The sequence below is a fragment of the Melospiza melodia genome, chromosome Z (assembly GCF_035770615.1).
Source record: "Melospiza melodia melodia isolate bMelMel2 chromosome Z, bMelMel2.pri, whole genome shotgun sequence".
Taxonomy (NCBI): Eukaryota; Metazoa; Chordata; class Aves; order Passeriformes; family Passerellidae; genus Melospiza; species Melospiza melodia.
In genome coordinates this window covers 9,305,822-9,321,410 of record NC_086226.1, presented here as the reverse complement: position 1 = coordinate 9,321,410, position 15,589 = coordinate 9,305,822, and the positions used below count along the sequence as shown (strand labels likewise).

The 15,589-nt window shown below is 43.5% G+C and overlaps 1 protein-coding gene across 4 annotated transcripts in view; it reads right to left on the bottom strand.

Moving 5' to 3' along the window:
* Positions 1–15,589, bottom strand: part of LOC134432513 (phospholipid-transporting ATPase ID-like) — an 85,701-nt gene that overhangs the window by 35,947 nt on the left and 34,165 nt on the right. For all 4 annotated transcript variants that reach the window (XM_063181348.1, XM_063181347.1, XM_063181346.1 and 1 more), the window contains exons 4-9: positions 8,562–8,675; positions 6,367–6,465; positions 5,430–5,491; positions 3,803–3,875; positions 3,563–3,633; positions 2,352–2,434 (exon numbers count right to left, since the gene is read on the bottom strand). In XM_063181348.1, the coding sequence (XP_063037418.1) occupies positions 2,352–2,434; positions 3,563–3,633; positions 3,803–3,875; positions 5,430–5,491; positions 6,367–6,465; positions 8,562–8,675 (502 nt within the window). The remainder of the gene's footprint in view (positions 1–2,351; positions 2,435–3,562; positions 3,634–3,802; positions 3,876–5,429; positions 5,492–6,366; positions 6,466–8,561; positions 8,676–15,589) is intronic.

Genomic DNA, 15,589 nt, shown 5'->3' with positions numbered 1-15,589 from the left:
GCAGCTCTGCAAGTGAAGGCACCACAGCCAGGCACCATGCCTCCTGTCCCCCTCACCCAGTAACAGCAATAAGAGATCTGGGAAGCATTTCAGCTGAAAGAGTTAAATAGTGCCAAGTCAACTGTGGTAAGCAGAGGGTAACTGAAAAGTATTGTTGCCTTTCTGGTCTCCCAGTTGCCCAAATCAAACAAAGAAATTCAGTGTTTTGCAAGCATCCTCCTTATCTGAATCATCAAACAAACATCATAACTCATATTAAGCATTCCACTGAGTGCCTGTATTAGCTGCACAACCCTGTCCTCTCTTCCTGTCTTAAAAAGTAATTAGATAAAGAGTTACATAAATATTTAAATATTTCTACTGAGGTTTGCTGAGGGAAATGCAAGGCTGGGTCTGATTCCAGGCACTCTTCCCAGTACACTGTCAAATATAAATCATCCTGGGAAACATTTTATTCATTTCAAGTATTGTGAAGAGGCCACTTTTATTTACAACATAAGTAAAATAGAGATTTAGAGAATAAATAAATATCCAATAAGAAAATTCTGCATTTTCCAAATATTTTTAAATGTTTTTTTAATTAAGCACTTCCAAGAACACTGTGCCCTTAGATAACCATCAAACTAAGCATGCTTGAAAGATTATCTAAGATTAAGATTTTGCTTACAAATTGATAGACACTTCAGCCTGCTCAGGAAAATAATTAAGGCATGCCACTCCAATTATTAACATTAAGCATCTAACTGTACACGTAAAAACATATTTCTCAAGACCTAGAACACCCAGAATCTTGGCCATCATTTCAAAGAAATCCTGATGTACTGAGCTGACACTTGGCAAAACTCACACATATTATTGCATAAAACCTCAACAAAGAAGGCAAAAGGAACTCTACCAGAGACAGCCTCAGCTATGCTCTCGGCCACATCCCCACCACTCATCCTGGAATCATCTACTTATTTCAAAAACTTTTTTTTTCTAAAATTATTTTTCCTCTATATCTAAAAGTATTTCCTGAGAGCCTGCAATCCTTAAGGCACTCCAAGGACAGCAGCACTCATTCCACCCCTTTCCATAATAACTTCTCCTGCAGTCTTGACCTCATATCCAAGCCAGCAGAGCAGTGCAGAACGTGACTAACACCACTTGGTCTGTTCCCTCATCATCTCTCCACGGACAGATGATGTGTGAGCATGAAGTATTCTGGGTTTGACAGGTTTAGCTCCTTTCTTTGTATGTGCTGCTAAGTATTCTCTGGTATCCAGTGACAGGACACACGGGAATGGTTGAAGTTGCACCAGAAGAGGTTCAGACTGGGCCTCAGGAAACATTTCTTTACTGAGAGGGTGACCACTCACTGGAACAGGCTTCCTAGAGAGGTGATTTATGCCCCCAGCCTGTCAGGTTTAAGAGGCATTTTGACAGTGACCTTAAAAACATACTTTAATTTTTGGTCAGCCCTGAAGTGGTCAGGCAGTTGGACTAGACAATCATTGTAGATCCCTTCCAATTAAAACATCCTATTCTATTCTATTCTATTCTATTCTATTCTATTCTATTCTATTCTATTCTATTCTATTCTATTCTATTCTATTCTATTCTATTCTATTCTATTCTATTCTATCCTATCCTATCCTATCCTATCCTATCCTATCCTATCCTATCCTATCCTATCCTATCCTATCCTAATTTTGCATTTGGTACAGAAAACAGTGCTGTGAAAGGACGTGTTTCTTGTTAAGCAAATCTATACTGCTTGCCTTTAGATATCTAAAACTCAGTCTTTATTTTTTCATTGAGAGAGAAAAGGAACAGCTTCAGGGTGAGGCTTGAGTCACCTGTCCTGCGTGCACAGTTAGCCCTCAGGTCTCTGTGGTGTCTGGGAAGTGCCACTGATCAGAAGATAAATGTAATCAGTGCATCAGCATTGCTACATCAGTGTGAAAGTGCAGTGTGAAAATGTTTTGAGATCAGAACTAAGCATAAGGTTTTGGGAAAACAGTTTCCATAGTGCAGTTATGTGAACTCTTGTGCTGGCTTTGAAGGTGGGTAATCTTGACTTGTGAAGACAGATACAAAAGAAAAGTGTCCATCCAGAAGAATTGCCACCAAGGCAGAGTCAGGTTATAGCCATGCATGGCACCAAGACCTGCAAGCACAGAGGGACCTTTTCCTTTACTGGTGGTGTTGATAACTGCTGTACAGACTGCAGAGGGCCTGTTCTGTTTTGCTGGCACTGTTTGCAGAGAACACCTAGCAGGGGATAGTGGACAGCTTGGAAGGAAGAGTCCCAACCACTCTCTGTAATTTGGCCAAATCATCTGTACAGTGGATTTTCCATTTATACTCACCATTGAACTCTGTCAACTTCTGAAGGTCTTCTCCAAGCTCTGCAGTGACTGTCAGTGCCTGCTTCACCTTCAGGTTTGTTTCACTGTGGTGAACATTATAAGAAAAAAACATGAACTGAAAGTCATATGTGAACTGAAAACTCTCCTTGAAAATCACTTCTGCTCTTGAGGACAGTCTTCCTTAGCCATCTGATGGACTGTGATACTGTACATCTGTTTCACCTGGCCAAAGGGTGTAGATTGTCTCTTTCAGTCTCACTGACAGGCATTCAGAGGAATTCTGAGGAATAGTATCAAAGATGAAGTGGCTCTGTCTTCTTAATTTCACACAGAGCAGTGCACTGTCTACCCTGTCACTCATGACGCATTTAAATCCAAGGTATCTAAGCATGTATGAAAGCTCTGAATCTTTTCTCCCATGGTATTCTGATCTGGAAGATTACTTCAGTCCTGGGACTAGCTAGCTGGGGAGCTGGAAATGCAATGTCAAAAGAATACTGCATTAGTTCAGGGCCTCTTAGAAGTGGCACTAGTGGGTATGAAAACTACAAACCTATTTTAAGCAGAAATCAGATGAGGAAAGTCCAGAGGGCTGTCTGTAAGGTCTTGGGAGAGACACAATTTCTTAGAATCTCTAGTTTTGCTTAGTCACTCAGACTGCTGCTAGTTCTGGGCAATGCAGAAAAGGTAATGCAAACTGGATCATAAAGATGAGTCAGCTCCACTTTATTCCAATTAATATAAGTTGCAGCCCTCTGGTTTTGTAGCCAGTTGTGTCCTGGAGTGGGCAGCATTTGAAAGCCTTTGCTGTGTGCTTGCATTGATATTATTCTACAACAGACTAAAGGAAATTACCAGTTATTCATTATGATTATTTCGCCCAGATAATCTGTCTCAAGGAAAATACTAGAGGAGAAAAAAGCAACAGCTTTTCATGGAGATATTTCAGGGACATGTGTCCAACTAACTCTCAGTGTTAGAAGAGCTGTCACTGAAAAGTCAAGTCCCCTCCTCACATGACATTTGCACTCAAGAAGCAAAAGTATCCAACAGATGACTTTATTTTCAAGATATCTATCCAAGGTTTATTCTACATGCTATGAAAGTCTTGCTACCAAAGCTCTGGCAGGTGCGCCTGTAGCACCCAGGGCCCCAGGAAGGTGGCTTTGCAGCGGTGGCAGGGGTTGCACTCCAGGGCCAGGATCACTTACCCATCCAGCTCAGCTGTCTCGATGTACGTCAGGCTGTGTGGCTCACTGCTCGACAGCAACAGGAGATCAGCCTGAGCACAGACAGACAGACAGACTTGGCATGAATTCACACAGTCAGCAGGCATTGCGAAGCACTGCTGCTTGTGGTTACTGCCACATCATCATTACCACTGATTTTCTTGTGAGTGATAAGAGTGGCAGAGATTAGCTGTGATCAGGATAGAGACAAACGGTACTCACTGTCACAAAGTTGTTGTTTTCTAGTTTTATTATATCCCCCACTTGGACATTCATCCATTTTTGCTCCTTTAACCTGCAAGGAAACCTCTAGTAAGTAAGCACATACAGCAAATGCCTCTTGGGAGAGTAGCTCTGCTTAGCTCTGCTCCTGGGGCCATCAAGACTGTAGGTGCCATCAAGACTTGGGAGCAGGGCCTGCCATGATGTGTCCTGATCCATATTAAGTTGGGGGATCACCACAGTGCAAAAAAATAGCAGTAAAAATCAATAAAAGCACTGTTTGGGCTGACCCATGTTGGTTTGAGACCAACCCCCAAAACAGCAGTGCAGTCCATGTGCACTGTCCTTGTCCTTGTCTCTGCAGTGACTACTCCCTTCCTTCCTTTTCTTAAAGGGCCACTTTGCCTCAAAAAACTCTCTCTGCTTTGTGTGAGAGACTTCATCTGGGAAAACCGCAGATTATGTAAGGTTTTCTGGGTGTGCTAAAAGCAAGAGTAGCCAGCTTCCAGGAAGGTCAGTGCAGGTGCTTGGCTGTGCACTTGACTGTCTGAGCCATGTCGGCAGTGGTCTTCACAGCACCAAGCCAGATGTCCACACAGGAAGCCAGCTAAACTGCAGGCACCAACACTGACAAGATAGCTGTATATGAAAATTCTAGAGGTGAGAAAGATCAGTCTCAAAACAGGACTGAGACCTCAAGCTTGAACTCAGTCTGATCTTGCTTATTCAGTGTTGGTTAGAGCTGGACAGGATCTGTGGTTCCCAGGTTTTGAAAAAGGCAAAACATTATAAAATTTCTGTGTCAAAATTTGTTTCCTAGACACAGTAACTAGTACACAGTAAACTAAGAAACTGGTTTACTTAGCAGAGAGCACAAAAAACTATGTCCCTATTCTTCAGTTTCCACTTATATTCTTAACTCTTTGGTAATCTGTTGGAGTCTACACAACATACTGCTATCTATAGTGTGGAAAAAAGTCACAAAATATTTCCCAGCTGTCTACAGCTGTGTCCTATGCATAGTTGGACTCCATGGAGCTGCAAGCACATCTGTCTGCCACAAAAGCCAAAGCCTCTGCTATTTTTTCTGCAGGAAAGAACTAGCAGTACAATGTCCAAAGCACGCAGCTGAAATGTTTTGGGTACATCTAAGCCAGAAGTGCTACACACACTCAAAATATAATGAAGTGTGTGAAGGAGATATTCCAGCTTCTTAATTTGAAATATCTTGTTGATAATGCCTAGCTTTGCTTAATGCAGAATAAACAGTATGAGTATAAACGGACACAGAAGATAGCTTTGCATGTCACTTTTGGGGTAAGGAATAAAGTAATACAAGACTCTGAAATTCTTACTTAAACATAAACAGCCAGGAACAGAGAAAGAGTTTAGTTTTTGTCAGCACAAGGTCACAGCCATAATGCCTGCACAGATTCTGGTACTGTGTCTAGGGTTCATTAATCAGACACATAGTCCAAAACTGCATGATGAACTAGTGGTGTGAAACACAATTCAATTTTAAATTGTTAGTGATCCTTAAGAATCGTGCACACAGACACACAAAAAACCAAAAATATTTACTAATAAAATGCTTTTCCCTGTGAGAACTACAGCAAAAAGGACTTACATGCCATTGATCAGGACCTGGACTGGGCGGTTGTTGACGTGTTTGTCGCTTTTGTGTCGATTCTGAAAATTGGATCAGCAGGTTAAAAGGCATTTCCAGGAAACCAAACACTCAGGAGCCCTAGGCAGTTCATTAACATTTTGGATTTCCACCCAGCTGCCTGAATGGGTCAGGCAGATTAGGGTCACAACTGAGTCAGTGTCCAGCACATGTTTATGGCAGTGACACAGAGCATAACCAGATTGCAAAGGACAACAGGCAAGGGCTTGCTCTTGGAGAGAAGAAGGAGGGTAGAGCCTTACATGTCACTTTACCACAGCTCTGACTCAGCTGGCATTGCTCCCACCCACCTTAGTCTGTAAACACCAGAGAAATTCATTCCTCTGCTCTCATACGGAAAGTGGTCACTGATGTTCTGGCATTGCTCCATTGGACATCAAAATCATTTTAATAATGAGAGAAAATCAGATGCTAAACTCAATTCTAATATCACTCTGTGAAGTCAACTGGGCTTTTGACCATTAGCTCGAATGGCAGCAGACTTTGGCCAAAGCTGAGCAAGTTTAAAAAATCACAAGTGGGTTGAGCACTTGCTTCCTACCAAATTTTTTTCCATCTACATTGTACTAGATGACAGAGGATGAGTTCTCCAAAGTGGAAGCCTAAGATTTCTGTGCCTGCATCCAGACATATCTATGAGTGATCACATTTTCAGACATGCTGAGCAGTTTCAGAGAAAGTCAATGGAGCTGCTGGGCTGTTCAGCAATTTGGAAATTCTAGCTCCTGTTTCAGTAACAAACTATAGATTTTGGGGACTTAATTTCAGACCCCATCTTAGTGCCTGCCACCAGCTGAGTTTAAGCAGTTTATTTCAGTTACTGTGCTGAAGAATCACAGACCAACTCCAAAGTACAGGTCAGAAATACAGATCTTACAAAATCATCAATGGCATCCTTGACTCCTGATACAGCCAGCACCAGCACCAGGGGCACCACTGTTGTAAACCAGGCCAGTGAGGAAATCTGAGGAATCAACTGTAGGAAGAAAAGATCTGAGTTAAGACATTTCCTGCCAGTTCAGAAAATCACTGTTTCCTAATCAAGCTGCAGACAACATCTTTCTATGATACCTGAATATAGAATAAAGACACAAATGTAGCTCCATCCCTGATATGTGATCCGCCCCCTCCAAAGGTGGGAGAGCCAGGGAACCCATGTTTTCCTTCCAAAACAAGCTATAATTAAAGTTAGAAAAATTGAGCTGTCAGAAAGTGTAGTGGGTTGCTCTTTATTGTTGTTTGCAGAATCAAGATTACCAAGTCCCCAGGGTATTTCTTTGGAAGTACTGACATGGGCAAGACTGCTGTGAGGGACTCAAGAGCCGTCTGAGCAAAACCAGCTGTGCAGAGCCCTCAAAAGCTTCTGTTCTTTGTTTCAGTAGCTTCTCACATTTTGCTGAAGTAAATTTTGCATCAATGGACAATGCAAGCTGTTGCCAGAGCTGACCTTGCTGTCCCAGGAGCAGCACAGCCGCTTTTGTTTCCTACATCTTTGACAGTGAGAGGGCCAAAGAGTTGAAGGTGGTTCTGTTAGGCTGTCAGTCAAGCAGAGGGAGATGCCTCATCCCCACACAGTTCTCCCCTTCCTCTAGAAGTGCAGCACTAGGGGTGGAAGCAACGTGAAACCAGCATTAGTGTGTCCCTCAGCTTGGATCTGGGAATTGTCAATTCCATGTGCGTTGTGAAATTAACATTTATGCACTGTCATAGCCCAGATCCTAGAGGCACCATAGCCCTGCTCAGCTGTACAGGTTGCAACTGCTGCCTTCTCACCTCCCTTGGAAAATGCATGTCCCACTGCTCTGTGACAAAGGAGAGGGAGACAGAGTCCCCACAGCCTGCCATCATATCCACTCCTGAGGCAGGAATAGTCCCACAGGGATGGAGTGAGGAACATGTGGACTAATGCCTGCCCTCTTTAGGCTATCTTGATGTAAAGAAAAAGCTGTGTGCTCTTATATATAGTCAACCCTAGATGGCCTAGCAAAACACACAGTGGAATAATTTAAGGCAAATACTTTGAAATAGTATGAATTTGACAGACAAACAGCTAGAGTGCAGCACAACAACGCAGGAACTGTGCTCCCAGCTCAGCTGAAAAGGCATCTTCTCTTGAAAAACATAGATGCACTGTAATTTCAAAAATTCATTTCCTGCAAATAAGCAAAAAGGACCATATGTAGTATGCTGAAGGCTTAACCACATTTCACCTATGCTTTTTTGAGCTGAAATTGAAAAAAAAAAAAAGCATTTGAGATGTTATTCTGCAAATTTGTGTGCAGTGAAATGATCAACTTTAAAACATTAAGCTTGAAACATAATCAAAATTATACCCTTCTTTTGATAACGTGTATTCTGATATGAGTCAGCAATGGCAGAGTACACAGCAAGGGGCAAAGGGGCAGAAATTCTGATATCAATTTATCTGGTGCGTTCAGCTTTCAGGGTATCATTAGCAGCAGGGATGAGCAAAGTGCAACACAATGCCATTGCAATCCACAGGGTTCAACAGCGCTGCCAGGGCTGACACTCTCCATACTGGGCATCTCCCTCACTCTGGAGAGGGGAGCAGCATATCCAGCTTTATGCAAACTAGCCAAAACCTTGAGCCTTGCTGATGTTAACTCCTTCCTTCCCAGGGAAACACCACAGGTTGCATAGGTGGTGTCCTTCTTGCTGTTTTCCTTTGTGACTGCCTGTGGATTTTACCTTAAAATCTGTGGGTAAGACACAACTTGGCTTTACACTACAGGATGAATAAGTAATGCAAAACTGAGGACAGCCAGGAGCACTCAGAGGTAGACACAAAGGGACAGTAGGGCAGGGCATGAAAAAGTTGCACAATTTGTTGAAAACTAATTAACTTTTTTTCCTTCATTTAGTTCAAACTCTCATATAAAAAGGTAAAAGAGAAAATTGCTTTTTTCTGCCCTACTTTCTATGTACTGTAAGATTTTACTAAGATGCTAATTCACACCAGGACTATAGCTTGCACTTCATTACACCTGTCAAACATAGACTGGCTTTGATAACAGAGAACAATCTGCTGGAAACAGCACAGTGATTTCATACCTGCAAAATCAGCAAGAAAAGGAAGTAAGCATTGGCTATTCGCTGAAACTGCTCAAACAGGTTGAGAGGCAGGAAAGTGAAGAAATTGTATTTCGATGTTTTAATTGAATTGTTCTGTAGGAAAAAAATGAAAATAAGGATTGGTAAAACAGGAAACAAAATTACAGCACAACACATTTCAACTGTGTCTTACTTGCTTATATTTAGCAATAGTTCCCAACAGCAGCTCAAAGAGCGTTTCCTTTTCCCCCACACAAGCATGCCAAATCTAGATAAACACAGAATTCCTCTTGGAATGGGTGAAAACGTTATGCTTGGCTTATGCCAGTGCTGCTGCAGGTATGTTGTTGCTCACAACATCTTCCCTTTATTAATAGTCTTCTATTTACACAGTGCACATGGAAAATTGAGAACCGTAACCAGAAGACAGAAATTTTTCTGATGCTTTTTGTCAGATGCTTTGAAATACCCATTGGCTAAACAACCCTACTGGAGGTATACGTCCTCCCAGGAGCAGAATATGACATTATTATTATCATTTTCAGCTCATTCAGCAAACTTTCAGCTCAGCAGCTTCAACGGGTGGCTTGTCTCTACTCCACAAAAATCACTTGGATGTGGTGTTGTTCAAACAGTCACTAACACAAGAACTCACTGTTTCAGTAAGTGAGCTGCAGCTTTGTTCCCTATTTCCAGTTTCCTTTTCTAATTTCAGATGGCCCCTCCAGCCACAAGAAGTGGTTACTCCCCAGTCTGTCTTTTGCAAACCACAGAAAGACCTAAGCTTGATATTGCAGAATGGGGTATTTTCTTAACCAATGATGATTGACCAGTCTGGTCCAATATGTGCCACCAGCCAGACAGGTTTCAATGCATCCTACTGACCCACCAGCTGCTGCTGTCCCTTTAGTTTTCAGGTGCGCTAGACCATCTTTCCATATGATGTTTAAAGGTCCAGGTTTGGTTCTGGAAGGATGAATCCCCCCTGTTGTGAGAACACCATAAATTTTTCCCCCTAGAGGGTCTCCAGACAATGCCCATGAACCCCCTTCCAGGGAACCTCCTTGTGACAGCACAAGGCGGCAGACGTCAAGCACACCTGAATTCCATAATAAATATGCTGGTTCAACAGGAGAGAAAATGGTGATTGTGGTATTTGTAATGGCCTTTAGATATTGGTAAGCTGGTGGGAGGACAGAAGCTACTAAGTATGAATCACAGCCCACTTCTTATCCTTGCATTAATCCGGGATCTCGACATCTACACTGACATGCATCAGCATGTTTCCAGCACTAAACCAATTATTTCAGGTTAGCACTGAAAGGTATGTGTGGGGGAAGCTATTCCATTTTTGGCAGTTACTGGATTTCTCTACCTTCAGACACACTGTACAGCGGATGTTCTTCAGCATTAAAATCAGGTTTTATCCCCTGGACAAGCCAAATGAGTAAATCTCTAAAAGGGCAGAAATTAAAACAGCTTTTGTAGAAGAGCTAGCCAAATCCTCCTCTTGACTGGACTCCAGCAAGAAAATATATTTATCAGTGATCATCATATATAGAATATTGCCTGTCTCCTGGTATCATGCAGCTACCTGCAAGTGTGGTTAACCCTGTCTATGCCATGACGTGTGGTTAAATTTGGTTTATTTCAAAATCCTTAACTGTGGGGTATGTGTTGTGGACAGGCTCCATGAACGCTGCTGAAACAGAAGCAATGGAAAAACAGCATCCTCTGCAAACCCAGCATACTAGGAACTAAATTGCTTGACAAGACTGTGTCCATCAAGCACACAGTCTAGCAAATTTTTTAATAAAAGCTAGATCTAAATAAAGAAATCTGCCCACTATTCTGAGGACAACTATTATGACCAATTACTTAAAGAAAAAACAGAAGATTGTTGCTGCAGGAAAAAGTAAATGCAGGGGACTTGACCTTTGTGCGTCAACAGATTTCAGAGGGTTGCATATAACATGGGAAAAACTACTCAGTAAACACTCAGATAAAGTTTATAGATCTTTGCCTGCAAAAATCTCAGAAGGGAATAAGAAAAGAATGGGAGTGGTTTATTTCAATTCCTGCCTTCTATTTCTGTCCATTAATTACGTCAGGAAAATCACTGAATGAACCACAGCCATTCATTTTATTTCCTATTGCCATTAGGCATGGTAAAAACCCCAGACATAACAACTTCCAAATGCTTAACTGCAGGAATCTGGATAGTCAGTGTTTTCTCCATAGTTGTTCAGGATCATTATATTGTTGGGCACATACCGTCTTTTGGGACACTAGGGCACTTTAGACCTGAGGGTAAGGACAGGGAGTATTGTCATGAATCTTCTCATTTTTCTAGAATCTATAATTAAAATTAATCACCAGAAAAAAAGAACTTGTAATTACTATAAATATATCTAATTAAACACATAACTTGTTCATGGACCTCAGGGGCTAGAGGCATAGCAATAGCAAATTATATTGACAAACTAGAGAAAAGTTCAGCCTTTCCAAATCAAAACTCTGCATTTCTACATCACAGATACGGCTGAAGCACTATGCAAGGTATCACATAATAATGGAAATATAGAATGGTTTGGGTTGGAAGGGGTATTAAAGATTCCAACTATCCCTGTCACGGGCAGGAACACCTCCTACCAGACCAGGTTGCTCCAGCCTGGCCTTGAACAATTCCAGGGATGGGGCACCCACAGCTTCTCTGGGCAATTTGTGCCAGTGCCTCAACACCCCAACAGTAAATGATTTCTTCCCAGTATCTAATCTTAGTTTGAAGCCATTCCTTTGCCCTGTCTGCTACATGCCCTTGTAAAAAGTCCCTCTCCATCACTCTTATGGGCTCCCTTCAGCTACTGGAAAGTCACAGCTAGGTCACCCTGAAGCCTTCTCTTCCCCAGGCTGAGCAAACCCAATTCTCTCAGGTGTTGATTATGTTTTCAGACAATACTAGAGGGCTGTGTGCTTTGGCAGCTCAGGCTCTTGGCCAGCTACAGGGAGATCTCAACTGGCCTCTGCTCTTGATTTTATCCTCTTCTGTGATGCTTAACATCATCAAACCCTGTCACTCTTTAGAGCTGGACCAGACCCTGACTCTGGGGTGGGAGGGGTGCTACAGGAGCCTGCATCACTGCAGCGCATTAAATGGTCCACATGCAGCCATCATTTCACAAGCAATGCCTCTAATACATCATCTGCCTCACTGTGCCCACACTCTACCTTCAGTGGGGAAAACTCCCATAGAGAAAAAGTCATGGAGAGGAATAATCTTTGTAACAGCAATTACGTATTGAGAGGCCTTACTGAAATTTCTAATTTTCCTATAGATTCATGAAAACCAACAGCTAAGAAGAGCAGTTCTATGGGCTAAGCACAAAGATGGGGATGGGGAGCTTTACATTTACTCCCTGATATGCCCCAGAGCTCTGGTTGTGTGAGGGCAGTCCCTGCATGCACCTGTGTCCTAAATGAGCAGGTCTGAGCGTGGTTACCCACAGGCAGCCTGGAGCTCTCCAGATGCGAAGCTTGACACCAGAGCAATGTTGTCTGTGGGTGAGGGATTATTCTCATCTGCTCTTTTCAGGGGCTAGATTCACACCTCCTGGAGGTGTGACTCCACCAAAATGCTGTCCCTAAGAATAGTGCTCATCTCTCCACAGTTACACAAGTCCAGATCTGGCGGATGAGCTGTTACTTTGGGGGTGTTTTCAGAAGCCCGCCTGTGACGTCCAACAGCAAGCAAAACTCAGCAGATGGCTCCTACCTTAGATCGCTGAGCAAACAAATCATCTCCTTGCCATAAAAGTCACTGGAAATAAGAGACACTGATGCTTTGTGGCTAGATTACCGGGGCTAAAGTGTATGGCAAGGTACTGACCCACTGAATTTATACCCCTGGCTCAGTGACATAATAGTTCCCAGCAGCTGGACAACCTAACCCCAAGTAAATTTTAGCAAGACTTTGGTGACCCCACAGGGAGGTGTTATGTCACAACACTTGGCAATTCTGTCGGTACTTGTGTAGCACAGACCAATGGAACAGCTGAGCAGCAGAAATGTGCTTCCCAGGTGTTTTGGTAAAGCCTCTCCGAGGAGGTGGCAGAAGTGCAATTCCATGGCACTCTGTTTAACTGCAGCAGTACCATTGGAAAGAACGCAGAAGCCATAAGCAGAAATGTGATCACAGTGCTGTGAATGTGCTCATGAAAAATTTTAATAAACTCATGTAACAGTGCATAATGTGCCACCAGGGCTCACCAGGGCTTTGTTTTCACAGGGAGTACAGAACAGTCAGATCAGATCAGTTTTAAAACTCCCGAGTTCACTGACTTATTCCTGATGTTAGGCAGCAGTCCCAGCTCAACAGAAGACTGATAAAGGCCAAAAGGATGTGGTGGTGTTAATCTGGTCCCTGTAAAAGTCCCTGCAAAAAAGTAAACTCCCAGGAGTAACAGACTGACCAAACACTAGAAATAAAAATGCCAATTTCCAAAGCACAGTTCTCTCTTCCCCCCACCCCCCACCCCCAGTTTTTCTTTTCTTTAAACAGAAAAAGGATAGGAATGTCTTACATATGCAACCCCTCGACCCTCTCTTGACATCACTAATGAAGTGAGTTCCAGGATCTCATCACATATGAGGTATGCCATGAAAATCTGTAGGAAAGCATGATCACTGGTTGTGTTTTCCTGTGTAGTTCCTTTAGTCTAGTGTCATCCAATTACTGAGCAGTTAATCATAATGGTTGTGCACAGGGCTGGCACGACTTGGTAACCTCATGTCATTGCTCACAGACAAGCCAAGCACAATAACCTAATGGTCTTCTCTCTTAGGCATCCCCTCCAACAACACTGTGCTCTCCTCTGATGCTGCTGCCTGTCAGGAAGGAGGAAAGAAGGGGAGGGCAGAGCACTGCTGAGTGGTGCAAAGGAGACAAACTCCAAACCACTGTTTTGTTTTCATTATGGTCTCACACAACAAGACTCCCAGCCAGTGCGGTAAAGAGTATTCTCTCCATGAGACTTAATCTGATGAAGACCTGATCCAAAGGAGTCTATGGACTTCACTGAAGACCACATCTGGCACAGCTCAATGTTTATGTGCTTCAGGGACCTGATATGCCTTGAGGACCTTGACCTTATCTGGTGTCTCCAGCCACAAAAAAAAAAACCCTGTCCAGAGCTCAGGAGTTCACTTCTGCTCAGCCAGGAGCCTTCTATCCTCACCTGAGCTATGCTATAGAAGTTCCCATCTCCAGACTGTCTGTCCTTGTTTCCCTGATATATCTATCCAGTTCTACTTCTTTGATCAACCTTAGACCTCTGGTATAGATTTGTCTTCAGCCCTGTCTCTCACCACTTCTGCTTGGGTTCCCTAAGAGGGCCCTGGACCTGGTTCATCACCTCACCTTGTCTGGAATGGTCAGGATGGATCCCATCACCAGCATCCTGCCCTGTCCCTGCCAGCCAGATGCTGCAGGACTGCACACTGGTCAGTGGGAGCTCTGCCTGAGCTGCTCAGCTGGATCATCTCCCCTTCCAGCTTGCCCCTCTCGAAGTACAGCCCCACTCTGGCTGCTCCCTGACAGTGCCTCAAGTGCTCTTTAGATGGACCCAACTTACACCTCACTAAAGAGCAGTGCAGGTTGCTGCTGTAGCTATTCCTTCAGGGACTACTGAGACCACTTTTCACTTCATCACACCACACTCCCTTCTGCCTTGAGCCTGAGAGACACTGGGAGATATTTATAGGTTGAGACAGGAAGAGAGGGCAGCTGGTGCCACAACCCTGACCATGCTGATAAGGACCTTGAGGATCACCCACCAGGCAGCCTTCTGAGATCAAATCATGCAAGCAGAGGAGGTGGAGCCGAGTCTGAGCCATTACCAGAGCTCCCTGCTCTCCAATTAAATTTCAAACAGATAAGAGCCCAGCTGCTGATCCAGCCCAGGCAATGTGTATTGGCTATAGGAAGTCATATACATCCCTCCCGTTCCACAAGAGACTTCATCAGGTGACCTGAGTCCAAGCAGCCCCCTTGCTGCTGGTCCTGATGAAAGAATGCTGGCTTGACCCTGGGTCCTGATCCAAGGTGAAATCTGTCATTGACTCACAGGCCTTGCATTTCCTTTCCTATTGTCTGAAAGCCAATTTCAAAGTTGTTTTCGCAGCCCTTCATGACGTCCCAGTGCAGCTGTGCTAAATTCCAATGTGAAAGCAAAGAATTAAAAAGGAACTAGGATCAGATCAACATTAAAACTCTTCAGAAGAGATTTTCCTCTCTAGATTGTTGGTGGAGAGCCCATCGTGGTGGGCACACAGAGGCTGTTCCCTTTGTAGCTATTTTGGGGTGAGTGCAGACAGATTAAGTTGAAAGAAGTACTTAAATATTGCTATACCACATCTGCCACCCTGCAGATGTGGTATAGCAATATTTCCACTTTATTTCAGTTTTTACACAAAACAAACTTCTTTCTGAATTCAGGAAGGATCTTTCTGTCTGCATTGTGAATAAACACAGGATTGGGACTTGACTTTTCATTTTTACTGACCTACATTGAGCCCTTTCCTGTGCTGCTCTAAGTGCCTTTTCATGCCACTCATTCACACTTTGTTTCTGAATCATTCCTTACTAATTTTGTGAGCTGGTGGGTAGTGTTCATACCTTCACACTCAGCCCTTCCAGTTAACTGCACAGCACTTTGTTTTAAAGTTTGTTTAATTTTTCTAAGCCTTCTGTTTAACTACTGAGGCATCATGGCTGGGGAAGTGTGGCAGGCAGGGACACGCTGCTGCTTAGCATCTCCTGTATTTTCTGCCAGCTCGGGGAGGGAATTTGCCCTCTGAAGTCTCCTGAAGCTGTAGGGTGATGGAGGTGCACATGCCCTTGCATGCCGTGGCAGACATGGCTTTCCACGGTGCAGTACCAGGTTCCTGCAAAGCTGGTTTGAGCCATTCGGGAGTCTTGCTTCATTCCACGAGGGCCACCCTTCAGCAGCTGCCAGAGCTGATGTCAGACT